The sequence below is a fragment of the Centropristis striata genome, chromosome 2 (genome assembly GCF_030273125.1).
Source record: "Centropristis striata isolate RG_2023a ecotype Rhode Island chromosome 2, C.striata_1.0, whole genome shotgun sequence".
Lineage (NCBI taxonomy): Eukaryota > Metazoa > Chordata > Actinopteri > Perciformes > Serranidae > Centropristis > Centropristis striata.
Window position 1 is genome coordinate 42467042 of NC_081518.1, and position 17216 is coordinate 42484257.

The 17216-nt window shown below is 37.5% G+C and overlaps 1 protein-coding gene across 1 annotated transcript in view; it reads left to right on the forward strand.

Annotated features, from left to right (window-relative positions):
• The window catches only part of si:ch211-186j3.6 (neural-cadherin), a 393221-nt gene that overhangs the window by 114064 nt on the left and 261941 nt on the right, over positions 1–17216 (forward strand). Inside the window, exons 3-4 of the mRNA XM_059351714.1 lie at positions 1705–1930; positions 9430–9634. Coding sequence (XP_059207697.1) covers positions 1705–1930; positions 9430–9634 — 431 coding nt within the window. The remainder of the gene's footprint in view (positions 1–1704; positions 1931–9429; positions 9635–17216) is intronic.

The window sequence follows — 17216 nt, forward strand, 5'->3', positions numbered from 1 at the left end:
TTATTTTCTAGTGTGAAGTAATTCATTTTTCTGCACTACACAAAATAATTGCTTTTTTCTATTGTTTGCCATGTAATGATTTCTGCCCATTTTGGAATCTGTAAAAAAAAAAAAACACTGTCTACGAAGAGACGGTCTTCCAATTTACCCTGTGGGGGTGACGGAGAATGAATTGGCAATAGAATTTACAAGAAAAACATAAACATTGATGTCAGTGTCTGGACTTAACTTTTCAGTCATTTGAATTGACTTTGGGTGAAATATTTTGTGAATGCAGGTTTGGGTATGAAAATAAAAGCTCAACAGGAAGCCTTCTATCCCACAGAGTCAGAAATAATAACAGCATTACAGTTACAAAAGTTAAAATGAAAGTTTTATCGTATCCCGTTATATGTTGCATACAGTTCATGGATTTTAACATCCCAGTTCCAGTCTCTCTGATCTTTGCATTTCAAATCTCAACAACTTGGAATACAGACCGTCCAGTCACATTTTGCATTTTATTGGAGCACGCTCGGCATGCATTTACAATATTTTTTGACAGCTCTTGAAGGGAGCCGTATTTACACAGTCTCTTGCCTTGTAGTCCTTTGCACTGCTTGACTCTGAGCTGTAACCTAGCCGGTTTGTTATGTGTACTGCTTTTCTTTCCTTTCATGATGAAAAACCTCTCAGCATGAAACCACAGAAGTCTGAAAAACAGGATCAAGAGCTTCAACTTGCATTATGACATAATCCTTCGCATCTAGATAGTTTATTCACTCGTTATTTCAGTGAGGAACACTCTGCTTACCACTGTTCTGTTAATATATAATTTAATTACATCTACGTCTACCTTAAAACATCCTTTAACCTTTCAGGGTTCTCCATGCTTTCTTTAAATTACTTCTGAAGGTATCATCTGTTTGCCATCATATGGGGTTATTTTTAACCTTCATTTTGGTTACCATTAATTCCTTTTATGTCCCACTGTTATCTGTGTATCATTTTTATTAAAACGTTTTGTTTTTGATCTATTGCTATTCTAAATATTTGCCAACAAATGCAGTCATTTTATGATGTATTTAAACCCATGCAGATTATGACCTTCCTGTAAAAATTTAACAAATGCATTCTTGATGGACTTGGAAATGGTTGATAGAACATGAAAATGGCACTCTATTCCAGTGGTTCTCAACCTTTTTGAGTCGCGACCCCCAATTTAACATGCATGTTGTCCGCTCACTGAACACAATCTCACACGCACAGTTCAGATCACCCAAAAAAGAAACAAAATGACCAAAAAAGGAAACAAAATGACCAAACAGACACAAATTGACCACAAAATGATCAAAAAAAGACACAAAATGACCTAAAAAGACACAAAATGACCAATAAAAGAAACAAAATGACCAAAAAAAAGACACAAAATGACCTAAAAAGACACAAAATGACCAAAAAAGACACAAAATTACCAAAAAAAGAAACAAAATGATCAAAAAAGACACAAAATGACCTAAAAAGACACAAAATTACCAAAAAAGACACAAAATTACCAAAAAAAGACATTAAAAAAAACATAAAAAGACTAAAACACATTAACACACGCTGACTTCCAAAATTATTTGGCGATCCCCAGAAATCATCTCTATCGACCCCAATTGGGGTCCCGACCCCAAGGTTGAGAATAGCTGCTCTATTCAAACATATTGTTTCTATCTGCAGGTGGTGATGGTCGTTTTGAAGTGGACAGGAAGAACGGGCAGGTTCGAACTACAGGCCTTCCCCTCCAGCGGGACAGAGAGTACCTGCTGACGGTGGTGGCTGCTGACCGTCTGGGCAGCCGCAGCGCCCCCGTGGTCGTCTCTGTGGTGGCTGGAGCCAGACCGCCACAGTTCACCAACGCCTCCTTTACCATCGCCATACCAGAAAACACCCCCGAAGGACAGCCGTAAGTTTACACACACACACACGCATACACACACACAGTTTGAAATCTCAAAAAGCCTTAAAAAAAAGTGAGGACCAGTTGAAATGTCCTCACTTTGCAAAAATGTCCTCACTCTGTTGGTTAAAAACGTGTTCTGGTCCTCACTTTGTAGGGAGTACAAGAAGACACACACACACACACACACACACACACACACATTATTGTACTTCTATCTTTGTGAGGGCCCTCATTGGAATACTGGATTCCCTTGCAAGGTTATAATATTTTTGGATTTTTCATTAGTTTTAGTTTTAATTTCGTTGTGAATTTTTGTTTTCTATTTCAGTTGGTTTTAATGATTTTTTAGTGTGAGTTTGCTAGTTTTAGTTTAGTATTTATTTTTTGAAATGCTTTAGTTTTAATTTAGTTTTTATAAGTTTTTGTGTTAGTTTTTTGTAGTGGGGTATTTGTTCGCTGGGAGATTAAAAGAGGTCACAGTAAACTTTGCCTTTATTTCCTTTGTCTGATCCATCTTCATTATGTATGAAAAAAGTTGACAAAGACGAAAATGAAGGACATTTTCACTATAATTAGTTTTGTAACCACACAATACAGTTTTAGTTAATTATCATTATCATGTAACCTTTAACCCTTAAACAAAGTTTGAAATCTCAAAAAAAATTTAAAAGAAGTGAGGACCGGTTGAAATGTCCTCACTTTGCAAAAATGTCCTCACTCTGTTGGTTAAAAACGTGTTCTGGTCCTCACTATGTAGGAAGTACAAGAACACACACACACACACACACACACACACACACACACACACACACACACATTCTTGTACCTCTATCTTTGTGAGGACCCTCATTGGAATAATGAATTCCTAGCCCCTTACCCTAACCTTTACCATAGGGTTGGGCAATATGGACCAAAAGTCATATCCTGATATATTTAGGCTGAATATCGATATACAATATATCCTGATATTTTTTATCACAAAGTGAGAGCAAATGTTCAGTTAAAGTCAAATATGACATGTCACAAGTAATTTTATTGAAACCGTTTATTTAAGTGAACATACACACACACAGATAGCAACAACAAAAAAAAGCCTCATCTCTGGAATTACCTCCATAATTAAAGTATTTATTAGTTAGATCTTGATTTGCACATTTTAAAGAAAAACCATTAGACAAGTGTGTTTGGCTTTTATCACATAAATAAGGACTGATTCCAAGAAAGTTGGGATGCTGTGTAAAATTTAAATGAAAAGAGAATGCATCGGAAATCTTTCAGAGTATGTCTTATACAAAAAAAGACACAACACAAGTTTATCCGTTTGGCCATGAATTGTATTGTCTTTGAACAATTCTCAATTGAATATATGTCAAAAAGGATTAGCAGATGATCACATTCTGTTTTATTGCTGTTTTACACCAGTTATTGACTTTTAGACCAGTGTACACATACATTCCTGTTCGACTTTTTCTTCATACCATAGACATGTTAGAGATCCACTTAGATTAACATGAGTTTCACATGGCTTACATGTTTGAAAATATCAATTTATTATAGGCATTTGATGTGCACACATATTTCTTTCTGACTCTGAATGTGCTAACACGTCTTCGTATTTTACAGACTGCTGAATAAATGATGCGCAGCACATGAGTAAAAGCACTGACTTAAAGTATCGATTTACACACACCGTGTTGTATGTAATGCACAGTCCATGATGGATGTACTGCACGGTCTATACAATATTCATATGACATGGCAGTGTATCAGTGTGATGCAGGTTTAAAGATGCATGTCACACATACACATAGCTGCTCGCCTTAACACATTAAAGGATGCAGGCCCTTGTACACACCTACGCAGACTTCAGGTCTGATGGAAGTGTTTGGAGTGGTTAGCCCCCTCCAGTTTATTTTCATTCAGACACAGAATGACCTGAAAAGACACAAAATGACCAAAAAAAGAAACAAAATGACCAAAAAAAAGACACAAAATGACCAAAAAAAGAAACAAAATGACCAAAAAAAAGACACAAAATGACAAAAAAAAGAAACAAAATGACCAAAAAAAGACACAAAATGACCAAAAAAGAAACACAATGACCAAAAAAGACACAAATTCACTACAAAATGACCAAAAAAAAGACACAAAATGACCAAAAAAGACACAAAATGACCAAAAAAAGAAACAAAATGATCAAAAAAGACACAAAATGACCTAAAAAGACACAAAATTACCAAAAAAAGACACAAAATGACCAAACAGACATAAATTGACCACAAAATGATCAAAAAAAGACACAAAATGACCAAAAAAAGAAACAAAATGATCAAAAAAGACACAAAATGACCTAAAAAGACACAAAATTACCAAAAAAAGACACAAAATGACCAAACAGACATAAATTGACCACAAAATGATCAAAAAAAGACACAAAATGACCAAAAAAAGAAACAAAATGACAAAAAAAAGACACAAAATGACCAAAAAAAGACACAAAATTACCAAAAAAGACACAAATTGACCTAAAAAGACACAAGATGGATGTACTGCACGGTCTATACAATATTCATATGACATGGCAGTGTATCAGTGTGATGCAGGTTTAAAGATGCATGTCACACACACACATACCTGTTCGCCTTTACACATTAAAGGATGCAGGCCCTTGTACACACCTACGCAGACTTCAGGTCTGATGAAAGTCTTTGGAGTGGTTAGCCCCCTCCAGTTTATTTTCATTCTACTGACACATTTGACAAACCAATAAAGAGGATGTTCCGTTGTTTACATAGATTTCATCAGGGAGATTGTGTAAGGTTTAGATAGCACGTCTAAAAAATAACATCAACAGCAAAACATCAACAGCATTTTACACCTCTTTGCCCCCACATCTTCGCCTCTTAGTGTACTCAGTGCCACTCTGGTGAACACTCTACCTGGCTGTACTGTACTGCTCCTCTTCTTTTCACTTCACTGTGCTCTCAGAAGCATTTATCTGCTCTATTCTTATCTGCTCTTCTTCTGCTCTGTTGTACTTTAAGGTGCGTCATTTATTGATTATGTTTTTTTATGTATTTTGTTGTGCAAATGGAACTTTATTTGTTTAATTTTAGGTGTATTAAGCAACCTGGTCTCACAGAAATCCGTGAAATAGCCACGGATTTCGCTTAACTCAAAATCCGTGGAATAGCCACAGAATCGCTCAAATTTCCGTGAAACTGACACGGATTTCGCTACAATGCAAGTTAATGATGAATCACATCCCGTGGCTATTCCAACATACAAAGTGATTATGTACATTCACTGAGTGAAGATTTAGAAAATAAAACATATATTTCTCGCTAGAAATGTGATCAAAATCCATTTTTATGCAGAAACTAAGTCAAAATATAGATTTTTCACTAAAAATGAGAGAACTGTCCGCCATGTTTTTTGTTCTGACCGCTGGGACCTTGAAAGTCACGTGACTTGGAACAAACCAATAGCCACGGGATTTGACTGTCATTAACTTGCATTGTAGCGAAATCCGTGTCAGTTTCACGGAAATTTGAGCGATTCCGTGGCTATTCCACGGATTTTGAGTTAAGCGAAATCCGTGGCTATTTCACGGATTTCTGTGAGACCATGTTGGTATTAAGACTGTGTGTTGTTATAATCAGTGGTGGAAAGTAACTAAGTACATTTACTCAAGTACTGTACTTAAGTACCATTTTGAGGTACTTGTACTTTACTTGAGTATTTCCATTTTATGTTACTTTATACTTCTGCTCCACTACATTTTGAAGCAAATGTTGGACTTTTTACTTACTATATTAAGCTGACAGCTTTAGTTACTTTTCAGGTGAAGATTTAACATGAAAAACATGAAACATTTAAAGTGATGAGAATTTTTTTTAAATTAAACCTCATAACAGTATATTAAGTCGTTTAAATGAGCCCTACCTTGAGAAGATTCAAACACTGCTAACATAAATGCATCAATAATAATAATCCAATAATGTATGTGTAATATATTAAACAATCTGAGTGGGTCCATTCTGCATGATAAGTACTTTTACTTTTCATACTTTAAGTACATTTTGATGCTGATACTTTTATACTTTTACTTCAATAAGTTTCGAATGCAGGACATTTACTTCTAGTGGAGTAATTCTACAGCGTGGTATTAGTATTTTTTAAGTAAAATATCTGATTACTTCTTCCACCACTGGTTATAATGCACAACAGTGGAACACAGTTAGTTCCAATGAACAACACTTTGATTATTTTGAATGTGATTTTTCATACATTCAGGATGCCATATAGTAGATATAGTAATTGGATTTGAACAAATATTTGTACACCATGATATTGATTGCAGCTATAAAGCTGTGTTGTCTTCTATCCTACTCCTTCTCCTCAATCTGCTGTACAGATACAGTATGCACCTAATTCTGCCCTTCTTTACTCGATTACACTCCATGTTGCTATACACAGATCTACTTAACTCAAATCTTATCTGCTCCACTTCAGAATATTTTACCCAAGTCCTCTCTTTCTCTGCTATAATTGAGTGTACTCCAATCTCAATCTACTTTGCATATATAAGAGTATGCTTTGCTCTTCTCCATTTTGCTCTTCTAGTCAACTATGGCAACTATCTCTTTTAGGCATTTTCCACCATAGGAACTTAACAACCCCTAACTTAACATGTACGTAGCTATTGTTAGCCACTGCTCAGCAGGTGGCGCTAAATCCAGGTTTCACTCTCAGAGCCATCCAATACAACAGCTCATTGGCAAGACACACTGCAAAAAAGCCAACTTGTATTTTTTTGGCCTAAAACAGTGATTTAATTTGGTAAAACTTGGAAATATAAATTATTGACATTTAGAGCAATAATGTAAGTTAGCACAACAAAGGAAGCCAGTTGTATGCTCAAAAACAAGTTTGTGAGTTACTTATATCTTTAAGTTGGGGTTCAAAACAAGGGACAATAGTTCTGCTAACTCTTATTTCTTTGTTGTGAAATTCGGTCATTAGCGAAATGTAGCGGCTAACTGATGCTAACGGCTAACTGATGCTGGCGGCGCTGCTTGTTACAGCTACAAGAGTAGCCATTAGCGTATCAATGCTAACTCAAAATTGTGGTCGCAACATTAGCTGACATTCATAGCAGCGTAACAGTCGTGCCAGAGAAATTCAGAGTTGAGCAAACTCAAAAACAAAACTTAAAATATTTAGTTTAATTGTCCAACTTAAAATTTTATCGAAGTTTGTTGCCTTGAGATTTTGAGTTCACCCAACTTTTCTTTTTTTTTTGCAGTGCAGAAAGCTCTGCAATTAATATTACAAGATGTGTGTTTGGCTAAACACTGCAAAGGAAGTGCCTTTTTGGAAAGAGGTGATATTCTGATTCACAATATGCAACATTAATTTTGCTGCCCAGTCATTATGTGTCTGTATAACTTTAATTAGTTTGCACAGTGTTTGGGAGTACACTACTAGTTTAACAACATTTCCAGTAACACTTTTGCACTGCAAAAAAGGAAAAGTTGGGTGAACTCAAAATTTCAATTAAACTAAATATTTTAAGTTTTGTTTTTGAGTTTGCTCAACTCTGAATTGTAATTTTTTTTGTCAACTCAACTGTAAGTTGCACTAACTTATAATTAACATTGTAATAACTTGTCAGCTAATATTGCGACCACAATTTAGAGTTAGCATTGATCCGCTAATGGCTACTTTTGTAGCTGTAACATGCAGCGCCGCTAGCGTCAGTTAGCCGCTAGCATCAATTAGCCGCTAGCATCAGTTAGCCGCTAGCATCAGGTAGCTGCTAGCATCAGTTAGCCGCTAGCTTCAGGTAGCCGCTAGCTTTCGCTAATGACTGAATTTCACTGCTTTCTTGCATTTCACAACAAAGAAATAAGAGTTAGCAGAACTATTGTCCCTTGTTGTGAACCCCAACTTAAAGATATAAGCAACAACAACTCACCAACTTGTTTTTGAGCAGACAACTGGCTTCCTTTGTTGTGCTAACTTACATTATTGCCCTAAATGTCAATAATTTATATTTCCAAGTTTTACCAACTTAAATCACTGTTTTAGGTCAAAAAAAAACAAGTTGGCTTTCTTGCAGTGTGGTTGTGTCTTACTCAGGGCTTAAAATCGTAGAAAGAAATGCAAAGAAATGCTCTTGCTGCATCCTGGGTCTGTAGCCCATCAGATTATTCATCTGCACCTCCCAGTTTGACAGTACAAAGCAGAGAGAGCGGGGTCAGTAGCTGCAGGTGCATCCCTCAGGCAGCTTTACTGCCTCAAGGGGATGCACCCAGCATGAGAGAGCAGGACAGCGGGGTAAGAGCCGGTCTGGTGCTGGTCTCTTTCACTCTCTGCCCCGTTCCATTGACACCCTACTGCCAGAGGAACCCCACTTTAAATTTAGTGAGTCAATTTTAAAAGGGCCACTGTTGCCCACTGTTGAGTGTACCTCCAAAGCTTTTTTCAAAGATGTATATCCAAAAAGTTATTCTTCAGAAACACAGCCAAAACTCAGCAGAACCTAGAGCAAAATATTCTTCAATTAGGTTATGGGAAGCTACAGGATACAGCATCTTGGAAAAGTTTGATCTACTGCAGCTGTTCTCAACCTTGGGGTCGGGACCCCAATTGGGGTTGCGAGATGATTTCTGGGGGTCGCCAAATCATTTTGGAAGTCAGCTCTGTCTCCACTGTGTTAAAGTGTTCATGTGTTAATGTGTTTTAGTCTTTTTGGTCATTTTGTGTCTTTTTTTTAGTCACTTCGTATCTTTTTTTTGTCATTTTGTGTCTTTTCTGGTCATTTTGTGTCTTTTTTTGGTCATTTTGTGGTCAATTTGTGTCTTTTTTTGGTCATTTTGTGTCTTTTTTTGTCATTTTGTGTCTTTTTTGGTCATTTTGTTTACTTTTTTTGGTCATTTTGTTTCTTTTTTAGGGTGATCTGAACTGTGCGTGTGAGATTCTGTTCAGTGAGTGGGGGTCACGGACAACATGCATGTTAAATTGGGGGTCGCGACTCAAAAAGGTTGAGAACTACTGACCTACTGTATCTTTCTCATTCACTGTTTGTACTTATTTTCAGTAATATTTACCTTTATTCATATGTAATCCATTTAATTGTTAAATTGACACAGAATAAGGAGCAGGTCTGCATAAGGAGGTTGGGAAGGATGGACAGATCAAACAATGACAGGACTTTATGTATGCCTAATATGTATGTCAGTTGCTGTTATTATAACCCAAACAACAATATTGTCCCAAATCTAACAAAGTAGTTTTGTTACTTAAATGGTCGGGGCTTCCACAGGCAATGTGATCACTCGTGTTGCTGCACATTTGTAAGATAACACTGTACCTAACATTATGAAGACCGTTGTATAAGGATAAGTTGTTCCTCACCATGCAGATATTTACTCTGCTCTCTTGTTTCCCATACCGTACAACTTTCAGTCAATGATGCACTGTTTGTATCTCCCCAGCTTCCTGGTCACACCTGCTGTGTCCTTTCAGAAGAAACCAATCAGCTACAGCCTTCTCATCAATCCCAGCAGTCTCTTCTCCATCTCAGCAGAGACTGGTGAAATCAGCCTGACCCGCCCTATCGACTATGAGAGCGACCAGCATCGCTACTTGCTCTTGGTGCGAGCCAGCGAGGGCCTGGAAAGCATGAGCAGTGCAGCAGAGGTTTGTTTACTTGTTTGTTTACTTAAGTTTAGTTTAAGTTTATTTATTTAAAACAGAGACAATACATATTAATGCACATATACATGTAAATATGCAAGATTATAGCCAACAGCTAATTTCCATCTTTAGTCCCTTTGGCAGGTTGATGTCAATACCATAACCATAACAATAAAATCAATAAAACATCGATAACAACAAGTTGGCAGCTGGCCGTCATGGCCAGAATTAGCAGGAGGAGAGGAAACGTGTCCTTGAGCACAATAGAACAGAAAAGAAAATAGTCAGGCGGCTTAGCTAAATAAAGGGGACACGCTGGACAAAAGCACCAAATGTTTCCACGTGCTCTCTATCACCATAGGTTTCAATTTTTGGTAGGAGCCACTTCATCAAGATGGCCGATCCGAGATGGCACCCATATAAAGTCTATGAGAACCAATACATCTTCCAAGCCACACAGAAGGTCAATCCTGGTGTCAAAATCTACATTTTCTGGGTCCAGGAATCATTTAAAGCTGAATATCACTAGATGATTATTTGATCAAATAGAAATGTTCATTTTCACCCAGACTGGTAGGCAACTTGCTTCAAGTGCTGCAGCAGAGAATCCTGAGCTGAAAATGTTTGGAAACTAATAATTATCTAAATACATGGCCAAAATGAACATATCTATTTGATCATCTAGTGATATTCTCAGTAGCTTTAAATTATTCTTTGACCCAGAAAATGTATATTTTGACACAAAGATTGACCTTCTTAGTGGCTTAGAAGATATACTGGTTCTCATAGATTTTATATGGCTGCCATCTCCGATCTGCAATCTTGATGGCAGCCTACCAAAAATTGAAACCTATAGTGATAGAGAGCATGTGGAAAAAATTGGTGCTTTTGTCCGACGTGTCCCTTTTCTTCCCAAATCTGGTCCTAAGCCGCCGGACTAAAAAGAGAAGCAAGAACAATGAAAAGTATAGTGGATCATGGAACATACAGGCCAGGGGTCAGGGGTCAGGGGGCCAAACGTATTTCACTTGTGTGAAACGCTATGTTTATTATATCAAAGGGTTGATTAAAGTGCAGAGTGCTTCAGTGTTAAAGTGTTAGGTGCGTAATTATATTGCAGATTGCCCGATTTTACAGTAAATATAAAGTGCTATTTTAAATGCAAAATAATCAATACACATTACATTTATTAAATACCAGTGTGTATATGTGGTGTGAATTCCAAGTCACACTTGGTCATCATAACTAGATGGTTGACACTACAAGGTTTTCTCATCAATGCTTACACAGTCGGTGCAGCATACTGCAAACAATATCTGACAAGTCCTCAAATTAACAAGTTTTCTACTAGAGGGATGATTTTCCTTGTCCTTTTACTTGTTTCACATGTAGCAAGGCTGACTTTGATCAGCTGCTTTTCAAGCTATTGTCACACACTTTTTGGACACAATTATAGACCAAGTGATAGTTGGCTGGGAGACAGCTGTAAAACTGTGGGGAGAAGAGGTGATTATGATATATCTAGCAGACAATAAAGTAACCACACATGGTCATAAATTCCCAGTCTACTCTGAAACGTCCTTGAGCTGGACATAGATTTAAGCTGCTGAAATGCTGTTAGATTGAATTTTATTGATTTACAGTTGCCGTATGCTGGTAATGGTTGTGAATGTTGCAGTTAAAATGGTCGTTTGGTTCTAAGGCCTCCTGATTGGTCTCTTTTTTTTTGTTTAATGTGAGGCATTTTGAACTCATCAATGCTACATGAGTTTAACCTGAATTGATTGTAGAAAGAACATTGAAATCCTCAACCTAAAAGACAGTGGCGGTTCTAGACCAATTTTACTGTAGGGGCCAAGGAGGGGCCAGTGTTTAATCAGAGGGGCAAATTAGCACATGAAAAAATGTCAAAGATGATATTTAAGCATTCAAAATCTTTGAATGTCTTGAAAAAGACACAAAATGACCAAAAAAGACACAAATGAGAAGACAGAATAACCCCCAAAAAACCCACAGAAGATATAAAAATGACAAAAAAGACACAAAATGACCAAAAAAGACACAAAAAAGACACAAAAAGACACAAAATGACCAAAAAAGACACAAAATGACTTACAAAGACATGTAAAGACATGAAAAGGATTCAAAAATGGACAAAATAGCCCTATAAGACTCCATAGAGTTAAACTATTATACAATGTTCACATTCTGGGTTCCTTTTGTGTACAATAAGATATTATTTGAGCAAAAAAAAAAGGTTAGAATTTATCCATTGTTCATTTTTATAAATTGATCATTTTATTATTAATTTAACACAGGGGCCACAGGAGGGGCCAAGGGCTTCTATACAGGGGCAGTGGCCCCTGGAGGCCCCTGTGTCGAACCGCCACTGCTAAAAGATGACTGCACATGTCAATTTTAAGTCTAATAGCATGAGCATTGTCTTCAGTCAAATCCAAATAGACTTGTTTGTCTGGAATGACTGCTCTGGAATTCCCAATGACTTCCTCATGTTGTCAGGAAGTGAGAGAACAGCGGCTGACCGCTGCAGGCATCGATGCATCTGGTTTGGTTTCCATCATTACTCTGGCCTCAGGCTAAAACGTGTCCTGCTGAACTGATCTGTCCTCAACTGCTCTGCTCTGGGCCCCTGTCGACTCCAGAGCACACAGAGAGAGACACAGAGAGACAGAGGGGGATGTAAAAAGAGAAAGTGGGAGAATAAGAGGGGAATTACTAGATTAAATGGTTAGAAGAGAGTGAAAAGAAAAAAATAATGGAGAAAAAAATGAATTGGCAGAGAATTGGTATGTGCCCTTTTCTGCCCACACTCCTGCCCTGAGTGGCCAGCCTCCTCAGCCCTATGGCTGCCCTCTGGAGCCAGGCTAAGCTTTTTGAACATCCTCATGTACAGTCCCATCAGCACTAAAAAGCCAGCACCTTCTTGACACTGTAACCCCTGCTCCCACAGCCGCCTCTTTGTCTGTGAAATGTAACACCACCAGATAGAAACGGTGCGTGTGTGTGTGTGTGTGCTGACCGCTGAGCTTACTGCCTGTGATTCATTGGTATTTGATCTTGTTTTTAATTTGAAGACTACTTTTGAAAGCCGTTGATTTGTTTTAAAAATTCAGTGAAAATATTTATAATGTATGTGCTTTACTAGAAAAACAATTTGCAGTTATTTTATTGGTCAGAAGTGGAAAAAAATGGTCTTGCGTAGGCTCGTCTTGTTTTACAAACCTTTTTACAAATGCTCTGTGTTTTAAAATGAGCTTCAATGCCCGTCCTGCATATGTGCTCTCTGCTGCCAGTCATTACAATAAAGTCAAACAAAAGAGAGAGTAAAGTTACTCCATCCCCAGATCAGAAATACATATTCTTTTTATCTCAGCTGCAAGTGCTTTTTTATCAGGCTAGAATGTTTTGTGTGAGTTTCAGACTGTTGGATACGTCTGACTTCTCTCAAATACAGTATAAATGAACTATCCAGCACTCTGCTCATGGTGCTCAAAGCACCAAAAAATACATTTCCAAAAACTCAACAGCAATGTTTCTTTCCAGAAATCATGACCCAGTTCCTCAAGATAATCCACAGAGCTTGTTGTGAGCAGTAATATGCAACTGCTGATTACCCTTTACTTCCATTATATTGGAGAGAAGGCAGGCATCCCTACAACTAATACCCCCAACACTCACACCAAAACAATGTCGACTGATAAATAACACTAAAGATAAGAGGAAAATATGTATTTGTAATTTTGTGGTTTGCCGTACATTTTGCTGACAAGGCATTATACACTCTCCACATCTAACTGTTTAAATATTCATACTATAAACACCCCCACTGTTAAAAAAAAAAAAAAAAGATCAACATAGTATTAGAGATGCACTGATTGCAATTTTTTTGGCTGATTCTGTTTTTGTGTTCTTTTTAGAATTAATACAAACACAGTCCAAGTCCAACTGTGAACAAAACAAATTTTTCACCTCTTGCCCAATTAGCAGCTGGCAATTACAGGTGTAACGAACTCCATGCCCATTTGAATTTTAAATATGACCCACTACTTAAATTCATATACAAAGCTTTGTCTTTTGGGCTACTTTTGGAAAGTAGGAAAAGGCTCAAAGCTGACACTTGGACTCACTGGAGCTATCTGTTCTATATTTTGTCTCTTTGATACTTAAGGATATAGGAGATTGATTCGCCCGGATGAGGGCGTACCTTTAACCCTTTGATGCACAACATGGTCTAAAGTGACCCGACTGAGTTTTTAATTTTCTTTCTTTGCAATAAATTAATTTCATCATTCAGTATTCCAGGTTTTCCTCAATCAACTTGTTTTTGATTATCATACACCCTAATTTTTTGTCTTTCATTTCTTACTTTTTGCATAAAAACCCTTTTATTACCACTATGCTTCTAATGCACAACATGGGTCAAAAATGTCATTATGGGGTATTGTGTGTATAATTTAAAGGGAAAATGAATTTAATCGATTTTGGAATAAGGCTGAAACATAAAAAAAATTGGAAAAAGTGAAGCGCTGTGAAAACCTACCAGATACACTGTATGTGTGTGACAAAATGATACATAAACATGTTAAATATATTAAATATATGAGTGTGGAAAGTAACTATTTGAAACAAATTACTATTATTATAGTATTAGGTCATTTAATTTTAAATCAAATTTGGATGAATGAGTCATTTTTGACCCATGTTGTGCATCAGGAGGGTTAAAGAAACAGACTTCAGACTGTTGTCCATCTAGGTTTCAACAAATATACTTATACAATATACTTACTTTCAGCATTTTGGATTAAGAAACATATATTTATTGCTTCTGTGCTGTATTTTGATGTTGTCCAGGTACAGGTAGCACTTTGTTTTTAGGTGAGGGGATTTAATTACTTGACTGTGGCCCTATTTCCCACTCCAACAAATTTGCACTGAGCTCATATTGGTTTTAGGTTATTTAAATTAACAAATAGATGCATGCAAAAACTAAATCAAAATACCCAAAGGATCTGGGTCACCGTAAAGTAGTATCATACATACTGTCGCAGCCTAACAAATCCATCGCTTTGCCCTGGTGTCTGGCCTCAGGCAGGCTTATGTTACATAAGACATGCCCTCTTGAGAATGACAACATATCTAAAATGACAACTGTGACCATCCCAAAATGGTATTTTGGTTGTGTGCATTATTTGATTTAAATCCAGCTGTCCTTAGACTGCTTATTGGAGACATTTCCCCTCTTTCCATTTTTAGTTCACTGTAGCATTAATGATGGGGGGATAAAATGTTCATTTGTTTTCCCAAGAACACTGTAGAAATAATGCCACCGCAATTTGAGTACCTGTCCTTTTTTGCTTTTGATTTTATTCTGCTTTTCAGAAATCTGTCTCCGTGTGTCAAAATAGCGAATAGAGGTGGTGTATTTGTGTGGACTGGAGTCACTGAGCATGACTTTAATTTGCAGGTAGTTTCCAAGTTTCTCCCTCCAGGAGTGATAGCTCATCGGCACCATTAGTTACCTAACCAGCCTGAGACCTGCCTGCAGCTGCCCCAAGCATGTGTGTGTGTGCGCACAGGTCTGTGTGTGCATGTGTGTTTGAGCTCATCTTGCTTTATTACGGCTGGCTTCCCCTCTCTTCTCATTCAATCTTGCTTTTCCTCAGCCTTGTACACACATGTACTGAACTTTATATGCCATTTCCCATCATGCTGGCACATAGGCTCACTTACTCTGCCACACACACACACACACACACACACACACACACACACACATACAAATAAAGATTAACAGTCACTGGCAAACACACACCTCAGGGAGTTGACATGGTCAGATTTTATTTTGTTGTCCATTGCTTCGCAGCTGATCTTTGCTGAAGGATTAACTGATATTACAGAACTTCATCTTACCTACCAGGATTTAATACCAGTGGTATTTACAAACCGGCCAGAATGTGTGTGTGTTTACCTGTGTGTGTGAGAGTGTATCAGACAGCGATTTGTAGTGATTTTGTCTATACCGCTGTGTTTATGTGGAACAGAAGAAGCCGGGCTAGGGGTCAGAAAGGCTCTCCAGGCGGCCCGTGTCTTATTTATTCTTGCTTTAGGCGGCTAGTCAACATCTGGTAAAAGATACAGTGTTCGCCTCCATGGCCCTAATGAACTGAACAGCATTCCAATGTCTCTCTCTCTCTCACACACACACACACACACACACACACCTACATGCTCACACCATACAAATTCATCTCTGCACACTGATCCACTCTCATTTGTTAGCTCAGGGCTTGTGAAAAATTGCACAAGATTGCATTCTCCACTGACCTACTGAAGGGACCAATTCTGCAGAAGCTCGCTCACTGAGGAAGGGTAAATAAACCAGAGGGATCAGGGTCAAGGCATGCCTTTAGAGTTGGGATGAGGCTTCCTTTTGGTTAGGGATAGGGTTAATGTGGGTTGCTGGCAGATGAAAACGACTCCACACCCAAAGAAAACCAATTCTGGACAGTGCCTGAAGTCGTAATCCCAGATTTAAAATTTTCATAACACCAGCCAACCCATATGACTTTTAATCTCTAGCATTTCCACTTATGATTGCCTGGGCAGTTTTGGCATGTAGATATATTAACAGTTTACTGAGACATGTGAGAGATGAAATGCAGAAACTCCATACTCATTTGTATTTTCTATTACATAAGATATTGTTTTTGTTAAGTAAAATGTTCAATATGTATTTCCAGTGCAGTTGCATACAGGTACTTTACAAAATATTTGAATTGCAATAGAGTTGATGACTACATATGCAAGTTTTTCCCTCCCATTATATTAGTCTAGACGGATTTCAGAAAAAAGGCCTCCTATAAGAAGTGAGGAGCATTTATGGGTACAAGTCAGGAACCGGCCTACCATACATATCTCAAGGGTGCTGAGTCCGAAAAAAATGGTTCCCAAGCGAAATTTTGAGTTTTTGACCTTCTCATTTGCATATCAATATGGCGGCCAAATTGCCCATCTTGTTCAGTTGTTGGACCATTTCCCCTTAGTTTTTTTGTAAGTAGGCAATCAAGGAAATTAAGTTTCTGGATCTATAGTCTAGGGTCAGAGCAAGGATATAGTGGAGGCTCAGTGTCTTTTTTATGCATATATATATGCAAAATACCAACTGGAACATTTAAAAGTGATACTGATTGAATATTTATGTCGGCCTGAAAAAAACCACACAAATAATGCTTAATTTCACCTTAAAAGTTGGTATTTTGCATATATATAAATATACATAAAAAAGACACTTAGCCTCCACTATATCCTTGCTCTGACCCTAGACTATAGATCCAGAAACTTAATTTCCTCATCTTTGATTGCCTACTTACAAAAAAACTAAGGGGAAATGGTCCAACAACTGAACAAGATGGGCAATTTGGCCGCCATATTGATATGCAAATGAGAAGGTCAAAAACTCAAAATTTCGGTTGGGAAGCATTTTTTTGGGATTCAGCACCCTTGAAATAAGTAAAGTAGGCCGGTTCCTGACTTGTATCCATAAATGCTCCTCACTTTCACTTTT